Here is a 25,176-nt window from a genome sequence, read left to right as displayed (position 1 = left end):
GCCCACATAGTTGAAGGATGAGGAACAATAGCCATGCCACATTAACTGCTCTCTCCTTCCTTATCCAAGACCAAAGGATAGATGAAGGTGCCCATGAACAAGCTGTGACACTATTTCAAAAAAGCGATGCAATGAGAGAGAGAGAGAGAGAGAGAGAGAGAGAGAGAGAGAGAGAGAGAGAGAAGAAAGAGAGAAGAAAGAAAAGAAATGTGAGAAAAAGCAACCAAGGTAACTTGCAAGAGAGAAAGGAAATCGGAGAAGGTACCGTAGAAGAAGGAATTGGAGAAGAGGGAGAACTAACAAGGAGAAGAAAGAAAACAAAGAGAAGGAAGAAGAAGAGCAAAACAATGAAGAGAAGTGGGAAGGAGGACTTCTAGAACAAGTTGTAGGCTAAGAAGAAGAAGAGCAAAGCAAGGGATAGAAGTGGGAAGGAGGACTGCTACTAGAACAAGTGTCAAGCTAAGAAGAAGAAGAAAGTTAAAGAGAAGGATAAAAAGGGGAACAAAAAACAAAGGAAAAAGCAAGCAAGAATAAAGGATAAAAGAAGTAGAAAAGCAATAAAATGTAGACAAGGGGAGAAGAATAAAAAGGCAGAGAAGGGGAAAAGAAGAAACAGAAAGCAGAGACAAGAAATAGCAAAAGTGAAAAAGAAGAATGCCAAGATAAGTGAAGGGGAGAAGAGTAGAAGAAGAGGGATAAACCGTGGTGGGATATAAAGTTGCAAAGGAAACAAGTAAAGGGGAATCAACCAAGGGAAGAGAAAGAAGGCCAGAAAGAAGGGACAAGAGAAGAACCAGGAGGAAAGCAAGCAATCGGGCACACTCTAGTGCATGTCCACTATACCACACAAACAACTTCCAACTTCCAACCATTATTAAGCAGCAAGACCTATCTCCCATACCAAATCCCCTTTTGGGAAAGCACACCTTGAAGCAACACCAAAAGCCTCACCCTCATTTTGAGAAATAGTCTTGTGATGTAACTTTCTCAACCCTCTTTTTTGGCGTTTTTGTCTCCCCACCCGTCATCTTATTTGGCTCCTTGTGCTGAGTGGGTAGAGTGGCTAACCACTGAATGAGTAGAGCAAGTACAACTATATTTACACACCCAAAAATTCCAAAGGTATATACCTATAAAGTCTAAATTCATATAACTAGAAAGTATAAATACCCACACTTGAAGCCCATACACATAACCTTCAAGTCAAATTTATACTAACCACTCATTCCTACGCACGTGTGTCACTCCAAGGCTGCAAGTGGCCTGCTCTACTCTTTTCCCAAATCTTTGCATTCCAGTCTTCCAATGTAGCCACCTTCCTATTCATTCTTTCTTATTTATGCTACATCCAACCCTCTTTTCACATTGAACTTCACTTGAACCACATGCACACATACCTAGATCTTCTCTTATAACATCAAGAGCAAGAACCATGGCTGAGGACGCCACCTCCACCTCTCATTTCCCCACTCCATCAGGAACCCCCACCTTCCTATTCATTGTGTCTTATTTATGCAACATCCAACCCTCTTTTCACATTGCACTTCACATAAACCATATGCACACGTACCTAGACTAAGATGATAATCCTTATAACATCAAGAGCAAGAACCATGCTGATGATCTTCACTTCTCATTTCCACTCCACCAAAAACCCAAAGTAGCTTATTGATCTTCTTGCTTCACTTGCCATAATGGAGTCACAACTAAAGAAGACTTATTCACCCTAGATCCAAAAATTCTCTCTAATCGCTCATTCACGCTAAGGCCAAGACCACCCTCACCCTCGGCAGTCACCACACAGGGTATCCTTTCCATTCGCGAAATGTCATGCCATCCTCAAACTACCCAAAGTAGTGTTGAGAAATGTAGTGCCAAACAAGAGAAAACTCTAGCATGAAGCTACATGAGCAAAGGGAATTATCTCACATTGATGTACAAGCCCAAGGGCGTACCTCCTCATATAAAAGGGGGCCATTTCAAGCAATGAATCATATCACTTGCACTAATCTCAAGTTTCTCTATGTGTCTAAGTTAATCTAACTTGGAGTCTAATTAACTTGAGTGCAATTTAATTAGCACACACTCATCATCATCATGAGTTCACTTAGGTATTACCCACCACCTTAGATTAGTCACCCCCACCATCTTAAATCAGTCATGTTAATTAATTATATATCATTAGAGTAAGATTAGCATCTCATTAGGAAGTTGATTGTCATTAGGAGAGCTCGATCCATATTCTCAACATGGTATCAAAGCTTGGTTTTTCTCTCTTGGCTTAGTTTAGCATTTGTGAGCTAGGTTTTTCTCTCTTGGCTTAGTTTAGCATTTGTGCACATTATTAGCACTAATTTTTATCATTAAGATTTCTTAGTGTGATTAGAGTCCTTGTCCCTTTTCACCATAATTTCGTCTCCTTGAGACTTGTGCCATTGTTATGGTAGATTAGATTAGAAAATTAGTTACAGTATTATTATTATTGATCTCTCTAGCATTTTCATTGAATAAAAAAATAAAAAATCCCCTCCACCATAACTTCATATAGTTGAAGCAAACTATCTTTCACAAGTAGACGCAAGACAGTGACTCATGCGACTATGGTGGCAAAAAGTGGAGAAGGAAAGATAGGTCAAAGAAGGCCCTCATTTGGCTTTCAAGGCCATCAAGTTCAAGGCTTTTATGATATGTGGCAGCAGGGTAGAGACAAGAGAAAAGAGAAGGAATTTAAACGCAGATATCCGAGAGTGGTTCCTAAAGCAACCTTGCAAAAGGACAGCAGAGAACCAAAGAACCAGAGAAGGTGAAGCAACCTTGCAAAAGGACAACAGAGAACTAGAGAACCAGAGAAGGTGAAGCAATCCTCCCGACCCGACTTGAAGAAGCCGCACAGAAGCAGGTCATCGCAAGCATTATTGACACCAATTGCGTGAAGTGATAAGGTTCTAATTAAAAAAAGAAAAAAGAAAAAAGAAACCTAAGGACCCATTCTCATGGGTAAAAACCTTTTATTAAGGGATTATTCTCATGGTGGGTAAAAACTTTTTATTAAGGAATTATTCATATGCAGCTCATGCTTTGTGCTTGGGCTACACCAACACAAGCATCACGGATGTCTTTGACACCTCTATCATGGATGCATAAGATCTTTTCATACACATTATGCACTTCTACATCATCATCAACTTGCGCACCACTAAATTCCACCAAACGTTTTGTGTCTGACCATGAGTCCAATGTGATTATAATCAACAGGGCCAAACGAGCACGCTAGTGTATGTCTGTGAGGAAAACAATAGAACAATCTTTGTAAAAACACTGCAACCAAATGATTATGCGAGTATACATGTGCATAAAGCATCTAGTCCACATCAAAGAACTTGTCAAAGAGTAATGGCAGTCATTGCCAATTAAATGAACATGGTGGTAGCATAGGAATCCACAAAGTAAATCCATGGACCCTCTTTCCTTGTACGGGTTCAAACAACTCACAACCCCAAAGATGAGGCCTCGCATCAAGCATTTTCACCTCCACATTACACCATCTGTAGCCACGTGTAGCCTCAACATGCTTCCTAACTCAAAGGTCAACCAAAATCTATCTCCCAATAGGTCCTGGAGCACATGGACTCCAACAGTCTCTCTGTATATGACCTCCCTTGCCAAAAAAGTTAAACTTCACTGTGGCTCTCTTGGTCCTTTGGTAAAGAATGCTTTCTCCTCATAGTGTGATGAAGGTCCACCCACTTTGAATTTTAGTCTTTTCTCCTCTTTGATCACGGTTGCTTTAATGCCAGAGAAGGTTGGATGGATTAGATTCTTTGGGATGAATTCTTACAAGGTCATGATCTTGAGAAGGATTGCTATGGCATCCTCCTCATCCATTGGAGATCCAACACATGCAACTTTTTACATAACACTTTTCATTTTATTTAAGTGATCTTAGAGTGAATCTTTGATGTCTAGTCCAAAAAACTAAATATTTAGATTAATTTTAGAGTTATTTTGTTGGCAAATTTGAAAAAATCCCAAGACTTTGGGAATTTTCTTCTCAATCTACTTTTTGGTGTGTCTCACACAAACTCAAAAGTTATTGGAAAATATGTATTTAGAACCTACTCTTTAAGCTCTTTCTAATGATATGTCATATGAGGGGGTTTTGACAAAAGCTTAGAAAGTTTCACCATGGTCCCTTTTTAAAATCTTGCAAAATGGGAATTGGGATTTTTCTAAATTCTCTAATACAGTGTTTGGCACCAAATTGCTTCTCTAGTGTTCATCCCATGCTTTTTAGAATTTTATTCCAATTGAATATGATGGATGAAACTATCTCCTAGACCTAATACAATGATGGCTAGGTCTCTCCTCATCTCTTCTAAGCTAAAACCTTTCTCTTCTCTAGGATATTGCTCCCTTCCACTTACTACCCCCAAGCACATCATTCATGAGAAAAAACTTAAGTTTTACTTGCCATGTATGGAAACCAACACCATTATATTACTAGAGTTTTCATGATTTCCTTATGGGTATGGGAAGATCTTTACAATGGAGTGACCCACGCTAGTGTGTCTAGTCCCTTACAATGGTATAGAGATGCATTTCATATGATTTAACACTTCCCAATTCCGTCAGGCTTCGATAATCCTTATTGCACCATGGACAGCGGCTTCTCGACCTCCTCCCTCTACGGCATGAGTAGTCCCTTCCGTCAGGCTCCAATAAACCTTATCGCACCGTGGACAATGCCTTCTCGCCCTCCTCCCTCTATGGCGCGTGAGTAGACATATCCAGTAGGCTCCAATCTCTCTTATCGCACCGTGGACCACGCCGGCCCATCGCCACCTTCTCGCCCTCCTCCCTCTACGGTGCGAGTGCTTACTTCCATCAGGCTCCGATCCTCCTTATCACACAGTGGGATAGCGGCTTGTCGCCTTCTCTCTCCCGATTCCTTCCACGGTGCGAGTGTAGTCGCTCCTTGGACGAACTCTTGCTTCCTCGCAGTATGGCTTGTACAAAGCAAACTGTGAGGATGGTTTACCTAGATCCCTCCCTTCCTAAAGAGCAAGATTCAGTGCCAGAGGCAACAACTTCTAAGCAACCATTAAAGAAGAAATAAGTAAAGGGTAGAACCAATTTATCTAAGGCAAGAACTTTCCTCCATAGACAAAAGAAATTGTTTGCTGAGATAAGGCAAGCACAAGAGGCTACACATCTACTCATCCCTAGGGCACCATTCTTGAGAATTGTAAGAACAGTAAGTGACAGTATCAAAGGGCAAGGACATTATAGATGGCAAAGCAATGCAGTGGCATGTCTTCAAGAAGCTTGTGAAGACTTTCTTATAGACTTCATGAATGATAGCTTCATGAATGATAGCTTCTTATAGACTTCATGAATGTGATAGCTTCATATGTGTTGCCAAGAAGAGTCAATTTGATGGTGGACAAAGACATGACACTTGTTAGTAGGGTGAGGTACAGGTTTAATAAATTTCTTCATCCCTTGCTAAAATGAGGGATAAGAAAGCCTTTGAGTTCCTTGCAATTCCCCCAGCATTGAAAAGGAAATCAACGGCAGATAATATTAAATTTGAAGACGTTACTTCCCCTCCCAAAGAAGAAGAAGAAAAGAAAGTTGGTTAGGAAATCTAAGTCAGATGATAAGAGTTCTGGGGAGGAGGAGAAGGTGAAGGAAAAGGTCTCACATGTGCATGATAGCTTAGAGACCCTTGTGCAGTTGGAGAAGGCCAATTCTCAGAGGTTTGCAGCTAATCTGCAATGTTGGCACAATAGAGGGAGACTATCTCTATATTGCACTTGGGGACATTTACATGCTTGTAGAGAAGGATAGGGAGATCAATGACAGTGTTGTTCTCATATGTTTAAGGTATGACTACATTTTTCACATATGTATATTTTCTCATATGTTAATAATGTAAGAATATTTTCTATTTTATTCGTTCCTTTATAAACTCTTGTAGGGCACTTATGAATGAATTGCTTCCAAATCAAGTCAACGAAATATTCATTTGTGATACCTTATTAGTGTCACCTGCATTGATTGATATGAAGAAGAAGACTTCTGAGCTGGCATCCTATTTCAAGCCAATGAGAAATAAGAACATTTGTTTTGTTGTTTTGCCATATATAGAGAGGTTCGTCTCTAACTGATGATTCCTATGTGTTTAAATGTTTGACATACAATATTTCCTTTCTTAAATATTTCTTTTACTTTTTTCCAGTGGACACTGGAGTGCTTGTGTTATTAATCTTTTGAGAAGGACTGTTATTTTCATGAACAGCCTAACTGGCATGCATGGGCAGATTAAATTGTAAGTAGTTCTCCTTAAAATAACTTGAATATTGAGCATCATACTTTATTTTTCCTTCTAAGCTTCATACTTTATTTTTCCTTATATTCAAATTTGATTTTTAATAGGGCATGTAAGAGAGCTATTGCGGCTATTGAAGATGAATATCCAAATTTGAAAAAGAAGGCAGGGTATAAGTTTCTGAATCAGCCAGTGGCTTTACAAAAAGATTATACCTCATGTGGATGGCATGTTATTGCTAATGTGTGGAAATATCTTTTGTCTAAATATACCGAGATTGATAGCAATGTAGGTTAAGTTAAAAACCCACTATTTTTGCAATAAATCTTTTAAACTTAATTTTTAACTTATTTTCTATAGTTCTTGTTTCTTTAATCTGAGAAATTTTCTTAATTTGACAGACTCTTGAATCTCACGAGTTTTGGATGTGGAGTGTTCGTGCAAGAGCTATCAATATTATTTTGAATAATTCAATTACTCCGAATGATTCTCCACACCACCCCCAAGGCATTTTATGTTTAAGCAAGAAACTCTACGAAAAGAAACCAAGGGTGCTCCTCAACAAGGCACACATAAAGAAACTAAGGGTACTAAATTAGGAAGTATCTCAAAAAAAGTGGTCCTCAAGTGGGTGCCAACAAGAAGGGTGTTGGCAAGAAAGCTAAGAAGGAACTCAAGTTCAAGTTTGCTGGTGTAAGAATAACCAGAAACAGTCAAAGGATATGGACATAGAGACAAAGGAGGCTACAAAACCAGACTCAGACAAAGGGGGACATGGAGACAAAACCAGAGGAGATGGAGACAAAATAGAAAGCTTCATTCTCCTCCCTATTTATCATTGTAAATATTTGTAAATTTTCTTCTAATTTTATAATCTTTTTTGTAAAGATTGAGAAATTCTCTTCTCATTTTGTAATGTTTTTAACTCAAAACACATTTGTACTTGAGTTTGTAATGGTTTTGGATATTGTGCCATAATTGTTATCTCGTGCCTCAAGTACGTCTCTAAAAGGAAAATATTAGAACTCTTAAAGGGCTTCATAAAAAGAGCTCTAAATATTGTAATTCTAAAAGAACAACATAAAAAAATTACAAAGGCACAGCAATCACAAGACAAAACTTTTCAGTGGTTGATGAATTACATACGTAAATTTACAAAATCCCAAGAGTCTAAATAGACTTCATAAAAAAACTCCAAAGCTTTCTTATTAAGTCGTGCTTATACAATCATATTCCCAATTAGCATCTATCAAGGTCTTTGACTCCATTCGCATTCGAATCTTTCTATTCTTCACCTTGAACTGTGCCCCACTTATACTTCCCATGATATTGAGGTGCTCCCTAATATTTAGGAGGCTCCAATGTCTGCTTGCACTTATAATTTCTACCATACCATTGGGTAACCTAACGCATATGTCAAGAGGCAAAACAACTTGTTCATCCACTTGCAATGGGACCCAACTACTATTTTTCTTCATCCACCGTTCGTAATAAAAGCGAATGTATAAGGTAAATCAAGCTTTAAGATACCGAAATGTAACACTGGACTCTCCTATTTTGCGAATGTATCATCCTTATGCTACCCCTCTACAATGTTCCACTGCTCTCCAAGCAAGGCAACCATGTCATCACCTAGTACTTTCTTGCACACAAACATGGTAAGTGTTTGTGAGAAAGTAAATTGATTGTACATCTTAGCAAAAAAATGAATTGGATACCCAACTGAGACCCCACAAATCGAGATGGCTTTGCAAACTTCAAAGATCCTTGTATGTCACAAAGCATCTTTGATTTCATGACCATAATCGTCCAAGCATTAGGAGTTGGCCATTCAAGGCTATTGAGTCGTGCAAATCTGAGTTTATTTTCTCTCTCTCTCTTCATGGCTCTCCCTCTGTACGAATTTATGGCAATCTTCCATCCCCTATAGCTTCCACATTCGCCTATAGCTCTAGCTTCTAAAATGGTATCAGAGTGGGTATGCCTTTATGCCGCCACCACTGTGGGGGGGGGGCGCGGGGGGGGGTTGCCATTATTTTGGGGCTGTGCTAGTGCTGGGTGCACTGCGCCACCATCTCATCGGCAGTGGCGGTGGTCAGCCAGCTTCGTTGGCTTTTTCAGTCGTTGCGAGTGCTGAGGCAACCATCAACACTGGCTTTTCCATCACTGCTTCGCCTAGTTTACGCCACCGTCTTGCCACCGCTTACTTTACCTTCTTTCCTCCACTGTGCGCCACCGCATGTTCTCCATAGCTACTCCACCTTGTCTGCTCCACCCACCTCTAGCATGGTTAAGTTGGTTACTATTGTTGTTGTTGTTGTTGCTCTATGGGGTTTGCCAATACTCTGAGCTCAACCCTCCTATTGCTCCTCTTCGTAGTCTTCTCCTCCACAGACTCTCCTATGCACAATGCTAATATCCCGTCAGCTCCCTTACCTTCTAACAAGAGTACCTGCTAGCCCTCTACATTCTAGGCCACCCTTTTCTTGCTTTTGATGTGGGCCTCTCACAAGCTTGGATGCTTCTCTACTTCCCATACATCCTCTAGCTTATCTACTTATATTATGCTACTCAGCATATCTACCACATTCAAAGTTGTTCATTGGCCTTTGCATATACCATGGATCTCAACAAAAGCAACATCTCCTTCGACAAGTTCTCCACCAGTGCTAACTTTTCAACACGACAGACCAAAATCAGGCTTCTTCTGATGGTACGAGGACTATGGAAGATCGTCAAGGATGATGAGCCTAAAGGTGTATCTATGGAGCCTGCAGTGGTCGCTTGGATATATAAAAATGACAAAGCTCTTGCATACCTAGGACTGGGATTATAGCTAACAACCTCATACATCACATTGATTTTGACAAGACAACAAACGAGGTATGGACAAAGCTTCAAAATTTGTTCGGCAACAAAATAAATAACTCTAAAGTGTTTCTCAAGCAAAAGTATTATGGCCTTCAAATGAAAGAATCTCATACAATTCAAGAGCATTTAAGCATTATAAGGTTACTTCTGTAACAATTGATTGTACTATCAACAGAAGTCGATGAAGATGATAGTAGTCAAAAATAAAGAAGTCTTGTCTACACTCCGAGTATCACACATCATGCTATGAGGACATGGTAGCAATACTGCTCGTGACGAGACCAAGATGACTATGCTTTTGATTTGGATAATGGTTTCTTCTCCAATGATAGAAATCAACCTACTAGGGTAAAATGAAAGCAGTCAAATACGGATTCTACAGAAAACTAGGACACATAGGGGATTGGTGCTTCAAAAGGCTAGTAAAAGAACATGAGAAGAATCATGCCAACCTAGTTTTTACTGCTGAAGAAGAAGAAGAGGATGAAGAAGATTTTGAAGAGACTCCAGACAAGTCAGAATCACCAAGTGCACGTGACAAAACCTACACTACAATGGCTAATTTATCTCTCTCTAAGATAGATACAGATTGGGCTTTTTGAATTCATGTATGAGTCAATAAGGGTTATCTACCAAGGTTGTCCCCTAAAATTTGATTGTATTTATTTGTGTGATTGATCGCCTTATGTTATAAAAGGCTTCATTATTCTAGCTTATATCCATTTTGAGTCTAGGAGAATGCATGAGGAATTTTATGAGTGGTTAAGCCCCATATCATGCCTATCATGAGAGTACATGTTGTATCACATGTTGTAATCAAGGGCCCAAATCACCATAAATATAAAGGCCACTTCACAAGACATCACCTTAACTCCAAAGGGGGTTTGTTGGGTATCTCGGAGTCTCTATGTGTGAATCCATCATCTAATTGTGCCCCTCTTTATGTATGTGCGTGAACATCTCGTATATATGTGTGTGCCTGCATCTCCCCTTTATCCATCATGTCTTTAATTGCCAATTTAGTCCATCTACAGCAATGGCATAGAGCAGGGGGGCCAGAGGGTAGCCTTGCCTAATGGACTGGGCCTCAAAGAGCACCCCATTAACATTGACCCTTGTTGTGGTTTACCAAAAAGGGTCCCCACCATCTGGATAAAGTGCTTGCCTGCCCCCATGTGTCTAAGAGACTCCAAAACATAGTGCTACCTTAGTCTATCATATGCTTTGTCAAAATCTATTTTTAAAAAGATATAATCATGATTGGTTTCTTCAACAAATTACATACTCTCCCAGAGGGCAATAATAGCATCCAGAATGTAACGACCCTTTATGAAGCCCTTCTGTTCTTGTCTAATCCAGCTTTTCATGTGGCAAGAGAGCCTCAGACCAAGGGCTTTTATATAGATTTTATAAGCACTTGTGAGCATAGTGATGGGTCTCCAATTGCCCAAGTTATCTTTCTCTCCCTTATTGTGAATAAGTTTGATCCATCCTTCATTGATTGAGAGAGGGAGGGCTCCATATGACAAAGCCTCTTGCGAGACATCAAGAGGGGGGCCCACCAAGGTCTCTTTGAAGGTTTTGAAGAATTCTGAGGATAAGCCATCCACCCTTGGGCTTTTCTTCCCCATAAGGTTGTCTATTGCCTTGCTGATTTCTTCCTTTGAAAGATTGTATTCCATAGTTTTTGAGATGCCTTCTAGGATGGTGGGTTTTCTGGCTTCACCTATCATTGCTATGCATTGAGTCTAATCCTTTGTGAGCTCACCCCCCTTATTGAATATATTGTTGCAGTGTTGGAAAACCATCTTTCTATTGTCTTCCTCTCAGAACCATAGCTAATTCCATAGTTGTCTTTGAGGAGGGGAATTTTATCCTTGCTTTGTTTTACCTTCATCATTTTGAACATTTCAGGGGTGGGGAGATCACTTTTTCCTACCCACCAATCTCTAAAGAAGAGATTGGCATGCTATAGGGAGGTCTCTTCCTCCTTTCTGATTTGAGCTCTAGTTCTACACGCCTCCTCCTGCACTGAGGGGTCTATCTTATTGGCCAATTCCTCCATGTTCTTTAGCTCCAGGCAGAACTGATCTTTCCTTAACTTCCTGATTCTGGTCATTTCCTTCTTGATGCAAATCAAAAGGGATTAGGTAGATTTGGTGGCAAGGCTCCAGGCCCTGGCTGGGGTGAGCTGGCTGGGGTGAGACCCCTACCGAAGAAGTCTTCCCATATTTTTTAACCTCTTCTTGGACTATGGGCAATTTGAACAAATCAAGGTCAGTGTGAAACCATTGATTGTTGAGGACCTTTTTGTCATAGTTGACCAACAGTAAGGTAATGGGGTAGTGATCAAATAGGCATGTGGAAAAGTCAATTCTACATTTAGTCCTCCACAAATGTGTTACATAGACTTTTGCTAACATAACCCCTGTCCAATCTGGCCTTTCTGGCTAGTTCCCCCACGACATAATTCTGCCAGGTGAAGTCACCCAAGTTCCCTAGGTCACATAGTTCAAAGAAATCTGAGGTTTTATGCCAGGATTGCAACTCGGCACCTTTGAGAATCTGTCCACCAGCACCTTTAAACATGTCCTCTCTAGTCTCAACCTTTAAACATGTCCTCTCTAGTCTCAACCATATTAAAGTCCCCCATTAGGATGATAGGATCTAGAACCAGTCTCAAGGTCCTCCAAGTTCTAACCCGATTGGTTTGCAGGCCTGCAGCATAAATGCCTATGAAGGAGAAGGTAGTCATCTCAAAGGATGCCCACTCATCATATACATCCAGTTGAACATCCTTGAGGTATTCTTGGTGGTCGTGCTGCATTCCTACTGCCACTCCTCCAAAACCTTGAGAGTAGGAAGTGTATATCCAGATGTGGTCTTGGGAAATGGCTTGTAGCCTTTTTTCCAGCTCCAAACCATTGATTTTAACTTCAGTGAGGGCTATGAAATCAAGCTTGCCTTGTTTTCCGAGCCATTGTCTAACCATCTAAGCCTTGGAAGGGTCTGTTAACCCTTTGACATTCAAGGTAGAGCACTTCATTTACTTTTTTCTTTGGGAGTTGGGATTCTGAGTTCCCCCTTTAGCTCTGCTGATTGAGGGGTAATGGAGCCCACCAGAGCATGGGCCCTTTTCAGCTCTTTCACTACCTCCATTTCATTGGGCATGCCATTATATATGTCTGGCTTGGTTTCATTCACCCTCTTAAAATCCTCATTCTGGTTCACCTCCTCTAGTGGTTGGTAGGGATTAATAAGGTCATGGTCCATCTGGTTGACTTTTGAATTCACCATGTTCCTATCTAGAGGAGTGGAATGACTGGACTCTCACTATCTTCTAAGTCAGAGGGGTTATCTAGAAGGACATATGTATTAGCATACGGCCTCTACTGGCCTGGTCTGTGTCGTCTTACTGTTTTCCTAATATTACAAACCTGTCTCCTTTCTGTTTTGCAAGACCAAGGACATTGAGAGGGGAACCTTGTTGGGCATTGCCATCAGCGTGTTGGCTTCTACTGTCAGGGGGTTGTAGGGAAGGGGGACTAGGAGCTCCTAGATTTGGGCTCTTGATAGGGAAATTCTTAATAACATGTCCTTGCCACCACAGTGGAAGCAAGCAAGTGGAAGCAAGCATTGGGAAGGTGCTTGTAGAGGACCTTCTGATGCACGATGTATTCCCCACAATTAATTTCAATTTCTTCAATTAGAGGTTTGTCCAGGTCAACTTCAACAAGAATTTGGGATGCCATGCTGGATTGTAATCATTCTTGGGTCTAAGGCCAAGGGTTTTGCCTACAGGGGAAACAATCTTTTTAATCCATGGGTAAAGGTAAAATGGGAGATTGGGCGGTTCCACCCAAACCGGGCAGGCAGAAGACTTAAGGCCATTGGGGTTGAATTCTTTGGACCGTCTAAAAAAGCAGAAGGGAGGTTCTTGTACATCCATTGGCCAAAACCCATGACCTTGAGAGCCATTTTAGAGTCCTTAAAGAGGAAAATGTAGTACCCATTGGGGAGGGCTTGGATGATCTCGACATCAATCCCGATTCTAACCCAGTTGTCCCTTACCCAACTCCTTAAAAATTCAACAGGGGGACGAGGGCCAAACAGGAGAACAACTAGGCACCTGGGCTAAGTAATCCATTTCCATTGCACACACCATGTCTGGGGGCAAGCAAACCTGAGGGGCATTAGCAGGAGGATTACCTTTAAAGATGGAGCAAAGGGAGCCTTTGGGAGCGCATGGTTGGAGAGCTCGTCTTTTTCTTCTATTTGTTTCTGGAGCAGAAGAAGGTTTAGTTCCTCTATTCTTGCTCTTAAGTCCTCCAACTGCTTCTTTGTGTCCATAAAATCCTCAAGCATCATGTCTTGCCTAATCAGCGCCTCTCTGTTTCTGATCCATTGTTGCTGGGGGCCAAGGGGGAAATTGCTGGTATGACGGCAAGAGGGCAGCTCTAAGGCCCTGGGGGCAAGCAAACGTGAGGGGCATTTGCAGGAGGATTACCTGAAGATGGAGCAAAGGGAGCCTTTGGGAGCGTCTGGTTGGAGAGCTCGTCTTTTTCTTCTATTTGTTTCTAGAGCAGAAGAAGGTTTAGTTCCTCTATTCTTGCTCTTGAGTCCTCCTTCTTGGTGTCCATGAAATCTTCAAGCATCCTGTCTTGCCTCATCAACGCCTCTTTGTTCTGATCCATTGCTGGGGGCTAAGGGGGAAATTGCTGGTATGATGGCAGGAGGGCAGCTCTAGGGCCCTGGGGGCAAGCAAACCTGAGGGGAGCAAAGGGAGCCTTTGGGAGCGCCTGGTTGGAGAGCTCGTCTTTTTCTTCTATTTGTTTCTGGAGCAGAAGAAGGTTTAGTTCCTCTATTCTTGCTCTTGAGTCCTCCAACTGCTTCTTGGTGTCCATGAAATCTTCAAGCATCCTGTCTTGCCTCATCAGCGCCTCTTTGTTCTGATCCATTGCTAGGGGCCAAGGAAAAAATTGCTGGTATGATGGCAGGAGGGCAGCTCTAGGGCCCTGGGGGCAAGCAAACCTGAGGGGAGCAAAGGGAGCCTTTGGGAGCGCCTGGTTGGAGAGCTCGTCTTTTTCTTCTATTTGTTTCTGGAGCAGAAGAAGGTTTAGTTCCTCTATTCTTGCTCTTGAGTCCTCCAACTGCTTCTTGGTGTCCATGAAATCTTCAAGCATCCTGTCTTGCCTCATCAGCGCCTCTCTATTCTGATCCATTGCTAGGGGGAAATTGCTAGTATGATGGCAGGAGGGCCCTAGGGGCTCTCATTTGCTTTGAAAGCCAAGGAGGCTTTGCTTTGAAAAGGAAGGAGAAAATAATTCGTTAACATCCTAAATATAACCGCGGCAGATGGAACTCCGCTAACTAAACGGGTGCTCTAACCAACTGAGCTATGGGAGCGAGGGCGCTCCAAGGTGTCAGGATGGAATTTGTAGTATAATTTTATTGGACCTGGGCACATTGAGAACAAAAATAAAGCGAAGAAAAAAAAAGGGGAGGGGGCGGGATTAAGTTCTGAACGAGTCCACGACGACAGAACGCCAGATGCACTTCTTCTTGCGCAAAATGAGAACCCGTGACATTTCTGCGAGGCCCCGTTTTCATGTGTGTGTGTGTACTCCTACGCAAGGACATTTGATTCGATTTGATACCCGTGATGTACTTGCCAGGCGCAAGTTCTACCCTATAGGCGGGTTGACCGTTGACTACTTAATAGCGTAGAGAGGCGGTAAATTAGACCACTCTTATCTCATCCTACTTTTTCATACTTACTCTAACACTTCACATCTCCATGTGCTATATGTGTGTATATATATATATGTGTGTGTATATATATATATACATGTGTATATATATATATATGTGTGTGTATATATATATATATATATATGCTACTACCTGGTGTGAAGGACAGACTTATCATCAAGCCTTGACCTAGAGGTCAAACAGACCATTCATTGTTAGTAGAAGCCGCCCTGTGTTAGGTTGCGCAACAAGTCTCTAGTCCACCAACCTGTATGGGTGAGGTGTTCAAAGGAGAGAGATAGGGGGGAGCAAGGTAAGGAGAAAATTGATGTTGAAAGCCAAAAGTGTGTTGGGTTCTCCAAGGAAAACAAAGGCTATATATATATATATATATAATATATATATAGTCTAGAAATATGTTTAAACTTAAGAAGGTTATAAATGACCCCTCGAGCACGAAAGTCAAGTTGGACTCATTTTTACATTAGATAAGATTTAGGGAGTGTGATGTAGATCCATTTCAAAAGTTAAGGGGCACCTCGTAGCAAATCTGGGAGACGGACATGAGGAAACTCAATTTTTCTTTTGCATAGAGTTGGTCAAGGACCATGATGGGTTTTGGATGACCCAAAAATAGTATACAATGAAAGTGTTTACCGAGTATGTGTTGCAAGCAAATGCAAATGCATGGAGACACCACTTGAAGTGAATGCCAAAATTAGGGAAAATGTAGGCAACTTACTTGGGAAATCTCAATATGTATAAACAAATGGCTAGGAGCTTGATCTACCTTGCTATAACCTTATCTGCTCGAAGGGTCTAGTTCGACCAGTTCATGATGCAAGATTCCAAAAAACACTTGAATGATGTAAAGAGGATCGTCCAATTTGTAAAGGGCATTCGACAACTAGGTTGAATTTTAGGAAAGCCTCAGAGTTGACATTCCAAGACTACGTAGAGGCTAGTTGGGTTGCTAGCTATTTGGACAAGAGGAGCACTATAGATCTAGCCTTGAAAGTGCAAGTAACCATCATATCGTCTTCCAAGAAGTAACTTAGAATTGTATTTTACTCTACATCATAATAGTCGCTCTTAGGACAAGAGGAACACTACGCATTGTGCAACCATCATATTCTCTTCAAATAAGTAACTTACAATTGTATTTTCCTCCGCATGGGACTACAATGATGACAACTTATGTGATTACATGGTTCAACATTTTTTTAAGAGATGCAAATAACCCTGTGATTCAAAAATTAGGACAAAACGCATAAAGGTTCGCTCTACTGGTTCATGAGGAAAAGGTGATTGCATGTGATATTGACTTGAGACATGTGCATACAAATAGTCAAGTGGAAAACATCTTCACTAAGGCACTCCCAAAGCTAAAGTTTCAACAACTTAGAGCCAATTTGGGTGTTTTTAAAGTAACTTCAAGCTCAAGGGAGAGCATTGAAAAAGTGTGACAGAATCATCTAATGTTTGATGAGCTATTTGATCGTTCCTAAATGATCAAACATATACATTGATGAGCTGCTCTCAATATCTACTTTCATCCTTTAGCATGGTCACATGAAGGGTATGAAATTAATTGACCCATTTTGAAAATTTAATTTTTCCAATATCTACTTTCCTCCATGTGCATGTCCCATGAAGGGTAATTAATTAACCCATTTGTGGCTCATTTTTCCTTAGATAGTTTGTAGCATGGTAGCTAGCACACGTATTTGCATGGTAGCTAGCACACATATTTGCATGTTTACATAACATGGATAAACACATGGGGGATATAGATGGCATGGTATAACACTTCATAAACATGGATAAACATGGGGAACATACGTGGCATGGTGTAGCAAGTCATAAAAATCAATCCTTCGATGTTGATTGATGTGTATCTACATGGATGGTCATCACTTTAGGTCATCTAGTAGGTTGCATTTGGTTTGAGTTGTTTTGCATTCATGATTAATGGCATGACTTGGAGGGCCAATTTATAATGACTAGATGACATGGAACTTAGTGACAATTGAACACCCATCACACATGAGGGGATGTCAGTTTAAATGGTTAGGCATCTTGCGCTGCATCTTGTGCATTGAGTGTGGTTGTACATGCCCACATGGATGGACAAGCTAGAAAAGCGTAGCATGGGCATCACATTGGTATGTGTACAGCATGTCCAAGTGTTCTAGATGAGATATTTGTAGGCAATGTGGCTCTACATGCCCATGTGGATGTCCAAAAAACAAGTAGAAAAGCATAGCATGTGCTTCACAATGGTATGTGTGCAACATGTCCAAGAGTTGATTGTACACATCATGCTTGATTCCTCTCATCACTTAATGATTTCACATTGGGTTTATTATAACAATGATTATGTGATACAATACTCTACATTACCTAGTTGTAAAAGTACATAGATTGAATAGCAAGAAAAAGAGCATGCCCTTCTCCATTTTTGTGTGAGAACTTTATCTTTGATTCATTTTTAACAACTCTAATCTTATGTGATTAGTAATTTGCACTCTACTAGTTGTACCATTTTGAACACTATATCAAAAGTGATCTTTTGAGTGGATTAGAGCTATGTCACAAAAACTAAGTTTTTCAAGTTTCTCTATGTGCTTAAGTTTTTATAATCCTTGCCAAATAAACAATAATATATGTTGGTAAAGAAAACCAATCTATGATAGAACATCTATTTAAAACACCCATGACAAATAAGACAATTCTTTCATTTCCACTGGAGTACATGTGAGGAGTGCCACTAAACAAATTAACGTACATTATTCCTTTAATTCATGATTGAATGGTGATAGCTCATGTGAGCCTTGTAGTACATGGAGATCATCAAGAAGAGACCACAAGCTATTTGTTGTGAAAGATTAAACCCACCAACTGAGTGCTAACATTAGTCATTGCATCCAATAACCATGAGAAGCTAAGCAACTGCCAATGTCAAGAAGCTTAATGCTTGTACCATCAAGCCCATGGCCACTAGCTCAAGAAAATTTGCTTACATGATAATGTCATTTGGGATATGGCATGCTCTAGAAAGCTTCCAAAGGTTGATGTACTCCTTCTTTCAATTCACTATTCATGTGTACATTCAAACTGGTCACATCACCCATCAAATCTTTGAGTAGACATGCTCATGCCACTACTACGTAACCTTATTAAATCTTTTAAGTGCAGCAGATCGATGCCCAATACATATTTAATATAGTTAATATCACCTCCAAAAAAATCCCTTTTAAGTGCAAGTGCATGTAAACATGTGGGTTGGTGCTTGGCCATGTAGTATCAAGGCATGGGATAGCTATTGATTGAGAAAAGATCAGAGCTATCTTGGAACGTCACTTCTTAAGAACTATTCAATTTTTAATTGTATGTTTCATGCTAGTACAAATTCACCTACAAGAAGTCAATCAACAAGCTAAAGGAGGCACTTGTTGATTCTTCAAAGATCAACCTAATTCTTGTCAAGAAAACTTGATAGGTAGATACTAAAACTGGGATTAAGGGGTTAACAAGGATAATTATGATGTGCTATCCTTCTATGGTGTTCATCAAGCACGATTGTATTTGGTTAAATGCCTCGTTCAAAAGTTGATCATGTGCGAGTGTTGGTGTAAGGAAAGGCCATGGGAAGGCCTTTCCCTAGCGGAAAATGGGGAGCTGGCTAGCGCCAATAACCCATTTTCCTAGGGAAAGGCCATGGGTAAAGGCCAACCCATGGCCTTTCCCAACCATCATGGTCTCGGGGAGTGGCACAATTATTTTAAAATTTTCCTTCTGGATATGGCAAATTTTTATTAGCTTTATATTTTTTAGCATTCCTTGTGTGCTTGTGTGATGATGTGTCAAGGTTTTATTAGCCTTCTATTTTTTAATATTTTCACTACTTATGTGTCATCAACTCATTTGCTTTCATTTGAGTAAAATCCCCACTGGTGATGTGTCAATATCTTAAGGTGCATTCTTTACAGACAAAGCTTGCTAATTTGATGGCTGGGATTTATTTTCCCAAGACCCAAGACGATGACGGTAATAGACATAGCAAAGCATCTTCTCAATGTACTATTACATCCTAATCTCAAGCTTAGGAGGCATCAAGCTATCTAGCTGGCAACACCTTGTCAATTTACATCAGCTAACTTTATTATTCTAATCAATGCATGAAGCTTGCAGGTACATTAACCTCTCACCATATGTTGGTCTACGAGGGTGCAGGTACATTAACCTCTCACCATATGTTGGTCTACGAGGGTGCAGCCAATACTGTTCCATTAATCATGATTGTAACTTCCACCAAAAGCTTCACCTAGCAATACTATATTGTAGATTGACTACCCCTACAACACCTCAATCTGTAAACATTTCACATTTATTTCCTGTCACTAATTGAGAACATTTCGTTAGAATTGAGAGCATTTCATGAGCAGCCCACTATGTTTCGCATTTAAGAACATACTTGAGATTTGTAATGAGATTAAGGTATATGAATCTGTTGCTCAATTCATGGATGTGTGATGGTACTTTATTGAATGTTGACCCATAGTTTCAAGGCCTTCAAGTCTTTGCAGAGTTTTTTGTTTGGGAGACCCCACCTTAATGAGCTATTCACCGACTGGTTAAGGCTTGAAAAAAAAAATTGAAAAATGGCACTATTCAATATTAGAATGTGTGGTGACAAGGAGACAGGTCCAACACATACAGGCTGCCACCCAGCTCTTTAAAAAGAATTTACAAATGCTCCTTCGGTTTGCGAGATGCACCAGTGAAAGAAAGCACCAGGGTGTGTAAATAAGGCTTTACATTCATACAGGTGGTGGCCCAGCTTTGTACATACCTACCACCATGAATGCTTTATAATGGAACACCATACCAAACTAGGAATATGCCATGCCATTTGAAAATACTGCCACTAACTTGGCAACAGTACTCCCCATAGACTTTGTCCTCGATTGGACTACTTTCCCTTCATTTACAACACCTTTTTTGCTATTATCTTGCTCTACTGTAGAATTTGTTCGTGTTCTTGGATTAGGTTGGGTTTGCTGTGATAAGCTAACACTTGCACTCTTCACTAATTTCTTCACATAAGAAGTCTCTTTCCGAGCAGCATCATCACCCGCCGAAGCATTCGGACCAAGAGCTTTATTACCCTTCAACAATTCCCCTGTCCCATGATCCATTCACATCAACATCCAATGGATTATGTTTCAAAGAGAGAAGGTGCTTGCTTGTCATTATTGAGGTAGAGAGAGAGAGAGAGAGAGAGAGCCGCTCAATGTCGACTTTATTGATCTAGAGAGACCAATCGACGGAGAGACTTGAACCCAGGTGGGTCCATTCATCCCAAGGGCAATCCCACTAGCCATTTCTACCCCACAATGGGTGGCAGAAAGGTAGTGAGAGTGTCCTCTTTTACACACACCCCCGGGAGAGAGAGCCGCTTAACGTCGAATTTATTGATCTAGAGAGACCAATCGACGGAGAGACTTGAACCCAGGTGGGTCCATGTCATCCCAAGGGTAGAGACAGTGTGAAGCTGAAAGTTCCAAGGGTGGATACACGACCTTCTCTCCCCGTGCAACAAGCAGGGAGGGTTATCTGTCCATCCCAACACGCGGCTTTGATGGGCCCCTGTTGACAGGCAAGGGCTGGTTGTGTATCCAGCCTATAGGGGCCTTTCCATTACAAACATAGAAATGTGCCAAAACACATCAAGAACTAAGTGGAAAGTACCATTGTTACTATTACCTTGGACAGACTTGTGCGGCCCTAAGGGTGCCCGTGATTCGGTGTTCTTATTCGGTAAACATCGTACCACATTGTTGTTTTCTTTTACATGCTTTTTTGCTTCTTCTCGTGGTTCTGATACACGCTCCCTGTTAAGCAATTCGACTAACACAATCAGCTGTATCACCTGATTCCTTTATACAATGTGTAACTTATCCTTAAAAAGAACAAGAGCACAAGTGCACTTTCATCTCTCATCAGTTCTCCAAAAAACATTCCTGGGGGGTGTTGCTCAGAAACAATCCCAACTTGTGGCGGGCTAAGCGTGGGAGGGGCGTCCCGTGGAGGAGATCTCCCCTTTTAGTAAGGGGTACTGTATGAAGGATCAACAGAAGTCTAAAAGTTACCTTGGTAGAGAGGTGGGCTTCCTTTCAATGGGTGGTTTCACAGTCTCCTTGGACTGTTTCTGTAAGTGATCAAATTGTCTCTTCAACTGATCAACCGCACTGCCACCAAAACAAACAATCTATGAGTAGTCGTACATTACAGCCATAATCATGACATGAAATTCCGAATACATTTACAGACATACCTGGGGTACATGAACCTCGATTGATCTCTATTGCTAGAATATTGCTTTAGCATCTCTGGATGATATTCAAGTATCTAACAGAAAAAGGAACCAAAACAAAACTGAATGTAGGAGAAAACAGTGATGGGGTTGAAGCCCAAAGTGATGCTAATTGTGGAAACTATGTGGAACACTACAAGGTTCCATGCTTGGTTATAATATGTACCTCCCTATAAATCAACTCTCGCACATCATCCTTGCTTAACCGCTTTCTTTCAAAATCAAAATCAGCTTTAGATGCTGGCTGCGAGGAAGGTTCCCTCTCCAACTTTGCTAAGCCCTTAAAATATGGATCTGCCAAAGCCTGTGGAAAAACCCCTCATTCTGAGATGGTTCGGTTATGGTCAAAATAAGAGGAGAGCTTGTAGTAGGCCCAATGTTTTGGGCAGCTTTCTCATTGAGAGTCACCTCTTCTGCTGTAGGCCGATCTTTTGCATCAAAAGCAAGGAGTCTCTGCAAAAGCCGGACTGCCAACGGATCAACATGCGGGAATTTTTGTTGGAACTGTGCTGGCTGCTTTCTGCGCATGTTGCTCAAGTACCGCCTCGCCTTGTCATTACGAATCTGAAGGCCAATCAAGTGATGCAAAAAAAAACCAATTGAAACAAGCATGTTTAAACAAAGGCATATTTCAAAGCAAGCACAACCTTCCTTGAAGAGGAAGGGTTCTGGCCATTTTGTTTCCATCATGCAACTATGCAGCCAACCCAGCATAGCTGCCAGCAAGAATGGGCATACCGGCACCCCAATTGCTGACATCATGGGCACAGGGAGGCTGCCACATCAACAGGACTGCAAAGTCCCCGTCCCATTCAGCACATCTCACAAAATAACCTGCAGCTATGGAATGGCGTCGACTGCCTGCGCCATGATGAAACCCAATTGAACCCATAATGCAAACTTGAGAGTATAACAAGCAAGAAGTCAGAAAGCCAACCCTTGAAATAACTTCTGCAGAAGGGGTTCCCAGCATGTCGGTTATAAGGTCCAATTGATGAACAACGTTCTTCCCTGGGAAAAGCGGCTTCCCAGTCAGCACTTCAGCAAAAATGCATCCGATGCTCCATATATCAACCGCAGTGGTATACTGCAAGACAAAGAGAGAGAGAGAAAAAAGTGTTAGTTAATGAGCATGGTGTAATGTTTGCAAAAACACTTCAAGAATCACTTGAGAAGCTAAAAGAATTTTAAAAACTTCATCACAAATCCATATACCTTCGAATAGAAAGACCCACAAAGTTCCGGAGCACGATACCACCTTGTTGCCACATAATCCTGGCATTAAACCAGGACACATGTTCATGACGGTGTACAAATGACAAAGTGAAATACAAGAAGAAAACATTATGTTCAAATTTTACTGTGACAGAATACTGAACAAGAAAGCTTTTGGCCACAAGTTCACATGACTGGCTCCGTGTACTTACAGTCCAAAAAATAGCTGAGGACGAGCCATTGAAAGTCACTCTAGCTAACCCAAAATCACATATCTTGAGTTTGCAATCAGAGTTGGCCAACACATTCTTTGGCTTCAAATCGCGATGGAATACGTTAGCTGCATAGCATAATCAAGTGAGATCAATTACATTGAGTGATTTATTGATAAAAAGCCCAAAAAAAGGCATCATTTGCTGCCCTCAAATTCCAAATGCATCTGCAGACAAATACTGAGGAAGACAATATGCTCCAGAATGATGATTCCAACTGTGTTTGATAATGTGTATGGGTGGAAGATCTGCTTGTGTTTTCGATCAGCATCCGATGCTGTATTCAAAGTGTTTTCAACAAATTCTTTGCAGTGAAATGATCCATATTTACATGCATACATATACATGTATACATACACATGCACACATACATATGTGCATGCGTATACATACACGCACACACACACACACACACACATATATATATACATATATGTGTGTGTGTGATGTTGGATGAACTCTGTGATCCCTGGCAAGTTCGAGGAAAACTGAAATTCACTGATAAGGTATGCGATTGGTCACTTTTGTGATCCAAAAAGAATGAGTCATTACAATCTTACTAACCATATCCCATTTCTTGCAAAGTTATCTACTCCCTTTTTGCAATTTGTGAGGCTTGACAATAGCTCCTTTTTAGATCAAAACACTAGATTTAGGAGCTTTTCTTAAATTAAAAGGGCTAGATTCATGGCAAGGGAGCCTTACCTGTGTGCATGAATTTCAAGGCGCGGAGAAGCTGGTACAAGAAAAACTGAAAATGCTCCTGCGTTAAGTCATCGTTAGCTTTGATAACCTGATGCAGGTCAGCCTCCATAAGCTCAAAGACAACATAGATATCTCTGAAATCACGTGGGGAAGGGGGCAGCAGAATGTGCTTGATTTCAACAATGTCAGGATGCCGCAAAAATCGAAGAAGCTTAATTTCCCTGAGTATTCGAGTAGCATCTGATACGTGCTCGAAAATGTCATTGATCTTCTTGATGGCTACCTTCTCCCCAGTGTGTGTGTCTATCGCCGAGCATACCAGTCCATAGCTACCCTTGCCAATCACCTCCAAGATTTGGTAGCGATTCGCTTCACCGTACTCAGTAAAGAACTCGATCTTCACCATTGTGAAGAGCTTTTATCCCATAAAAAATTGGCTTGATTCTGGCCAGCAACTAGGATTCTTTCTGCAGCTATTAGAATTTCCTCTGTAGATTTATGTGGGGGGTCAGAGTTTACTGTGAGGCTAGGGTTGTCTTAGCAGAAATTTGTGTTTGTTGTGCCAGATTAGGGCTTCCTTCGTGAGGTTGGGTTTGACCGATTAGAGTTTTCTCTGTGAGATTAGGGTATTGTCTGTGATTGTTGTACCGGATTATGCAGGCAGGGTTCTCTCTGCAACTTGAAATGCGAGATTAGAGATTTTTCTGCAGATTTCTGTGACATTATTACGCAAAAAGTGGCTTTAAGGACTCCGATCTGCAGCTCACAATGGCAGCAAGTACATTGTCTTTCACAGTACTAGTTCTGAACCTGCAAAGCTCTCTACTGGGTTGTCGGCTGTCCAAAGCCCTGATCTGCGAAACCCTAGTGTGTTTTTGTGCTTCCAAGAAACCCCTGCTTCTGCTGCGTCGAAATCATATAATGTTCCCCTGTAAAACCCTAATCTGAAGAACCATTTCCTGCAAGACCCTACTGAGGTTCTGCTTCAAACGGGGGCAGCGGGAGCCTGCAAAACCCTAATCTGTTTCTTCCGGCTAAATGAGAGAGATTTGGGCTCATGGGCATGGAAGGCAGGAAAACTATTTTTATTTGTCTGGAGAACAGTAAGCTCTGGATGTGATCAGGGCTGGCAACCCACATGGTGCCCTTTGCACAGCAAGCCTGGTGTTGAGCTTGGGTTCAGCCTCCTTCAAAAGGTAACATGCTGGTGTCTGCTGGGGACACGACACTATTGCCCACTATTTATAAATTTCAAAATTTGTAATGGTAAATGCATTTTAATCAAAATATTGCTTTTTTTTAATGCCCAGAGAGACCTTAATTTTTACTAGATGTGTTCGTGGCACGTGTGCGTGCTAGAGAGTATAGGGGGAGAAATAGGTGTGTGTGTGTGTGTCACGTGTGTGTGTTTAATGTCCTCTTTTATTGGATTGATTGTGTCCTCTTTTGGGTCTTGTTGAATGCAAAACATTGTGAGGAATTGGGGAAAATTGTTAAGTCAAAGTCGTAGGGTGTTCAGTCAAAGTCGTCATCAAGCAATCTCAAAGGGTGGAGATTTATAGAGGAGTCATAATGAGGATTACCTCTCCCAAGATGAATCACAGAATTGCTCTTGGAAGAGCCCTTTGAAGTGATGGATGGCCCTTCGAAGT

General features: G+C 41.1%; 1 protein-coding gene across 1 annotated transcript; it reads right to left on the bottom strand.

The window, feature by feature from the left end:
• Window positions 1-19,610: 19,610 nt before the first annotated feature.
• On the bottom strand, window positions 19,611-24,921 carry LOC147611973 (mitogen-activated protein kinase 9-like). The gene is made up of 10 exons (XM_086783824.1): window positions 23,525-24,921; window positions 22,760-22,887; window positions 22,548-22,607; window positions 22,270-22,419; window positions 21,741-21,896; window positions 21,499-21,636; window positions 21,294-21,367; window positions 21,109-21,207; window positions 20,723-20,850; window positions 19,611-20,138 (listed from the first exon to the last, which is right to left on the bottom strand). Exons 1-10 carry the CDS (start codon window positions 23,928-23,930, stop codon window positions 19,849-19,851), a joined length of 1,629 nt encoding a protein of 542 aa, XP_086639950.1. The 5' UTR covers window positions 23,931-24,921; the 3' UTR covers window positions 19,611-19,848.
• Window positions 24,922-25,176: the final 255 nt, after the last annotated feature.

This window comes from Cibotium barometz, chromosome 46 (assembly GCF_041138505.1).
Source record: "Cibotium barometz isolate CiBa-2024 chromosome 46, ASM4113850v1, whole genome shotgun sequence".
NCBI classification, from domain to species: Eukaryota; Viridiplantae; Streptophyta; class Polypodiopsida; order Cyatheales; family Cibotiaceae; genus Cibotium; species Cibotium barometz.
Note: the sequence above shows the minus strand (reverse complement) of the source record. Positions and strands in the feature narration are given on the sequence as shown.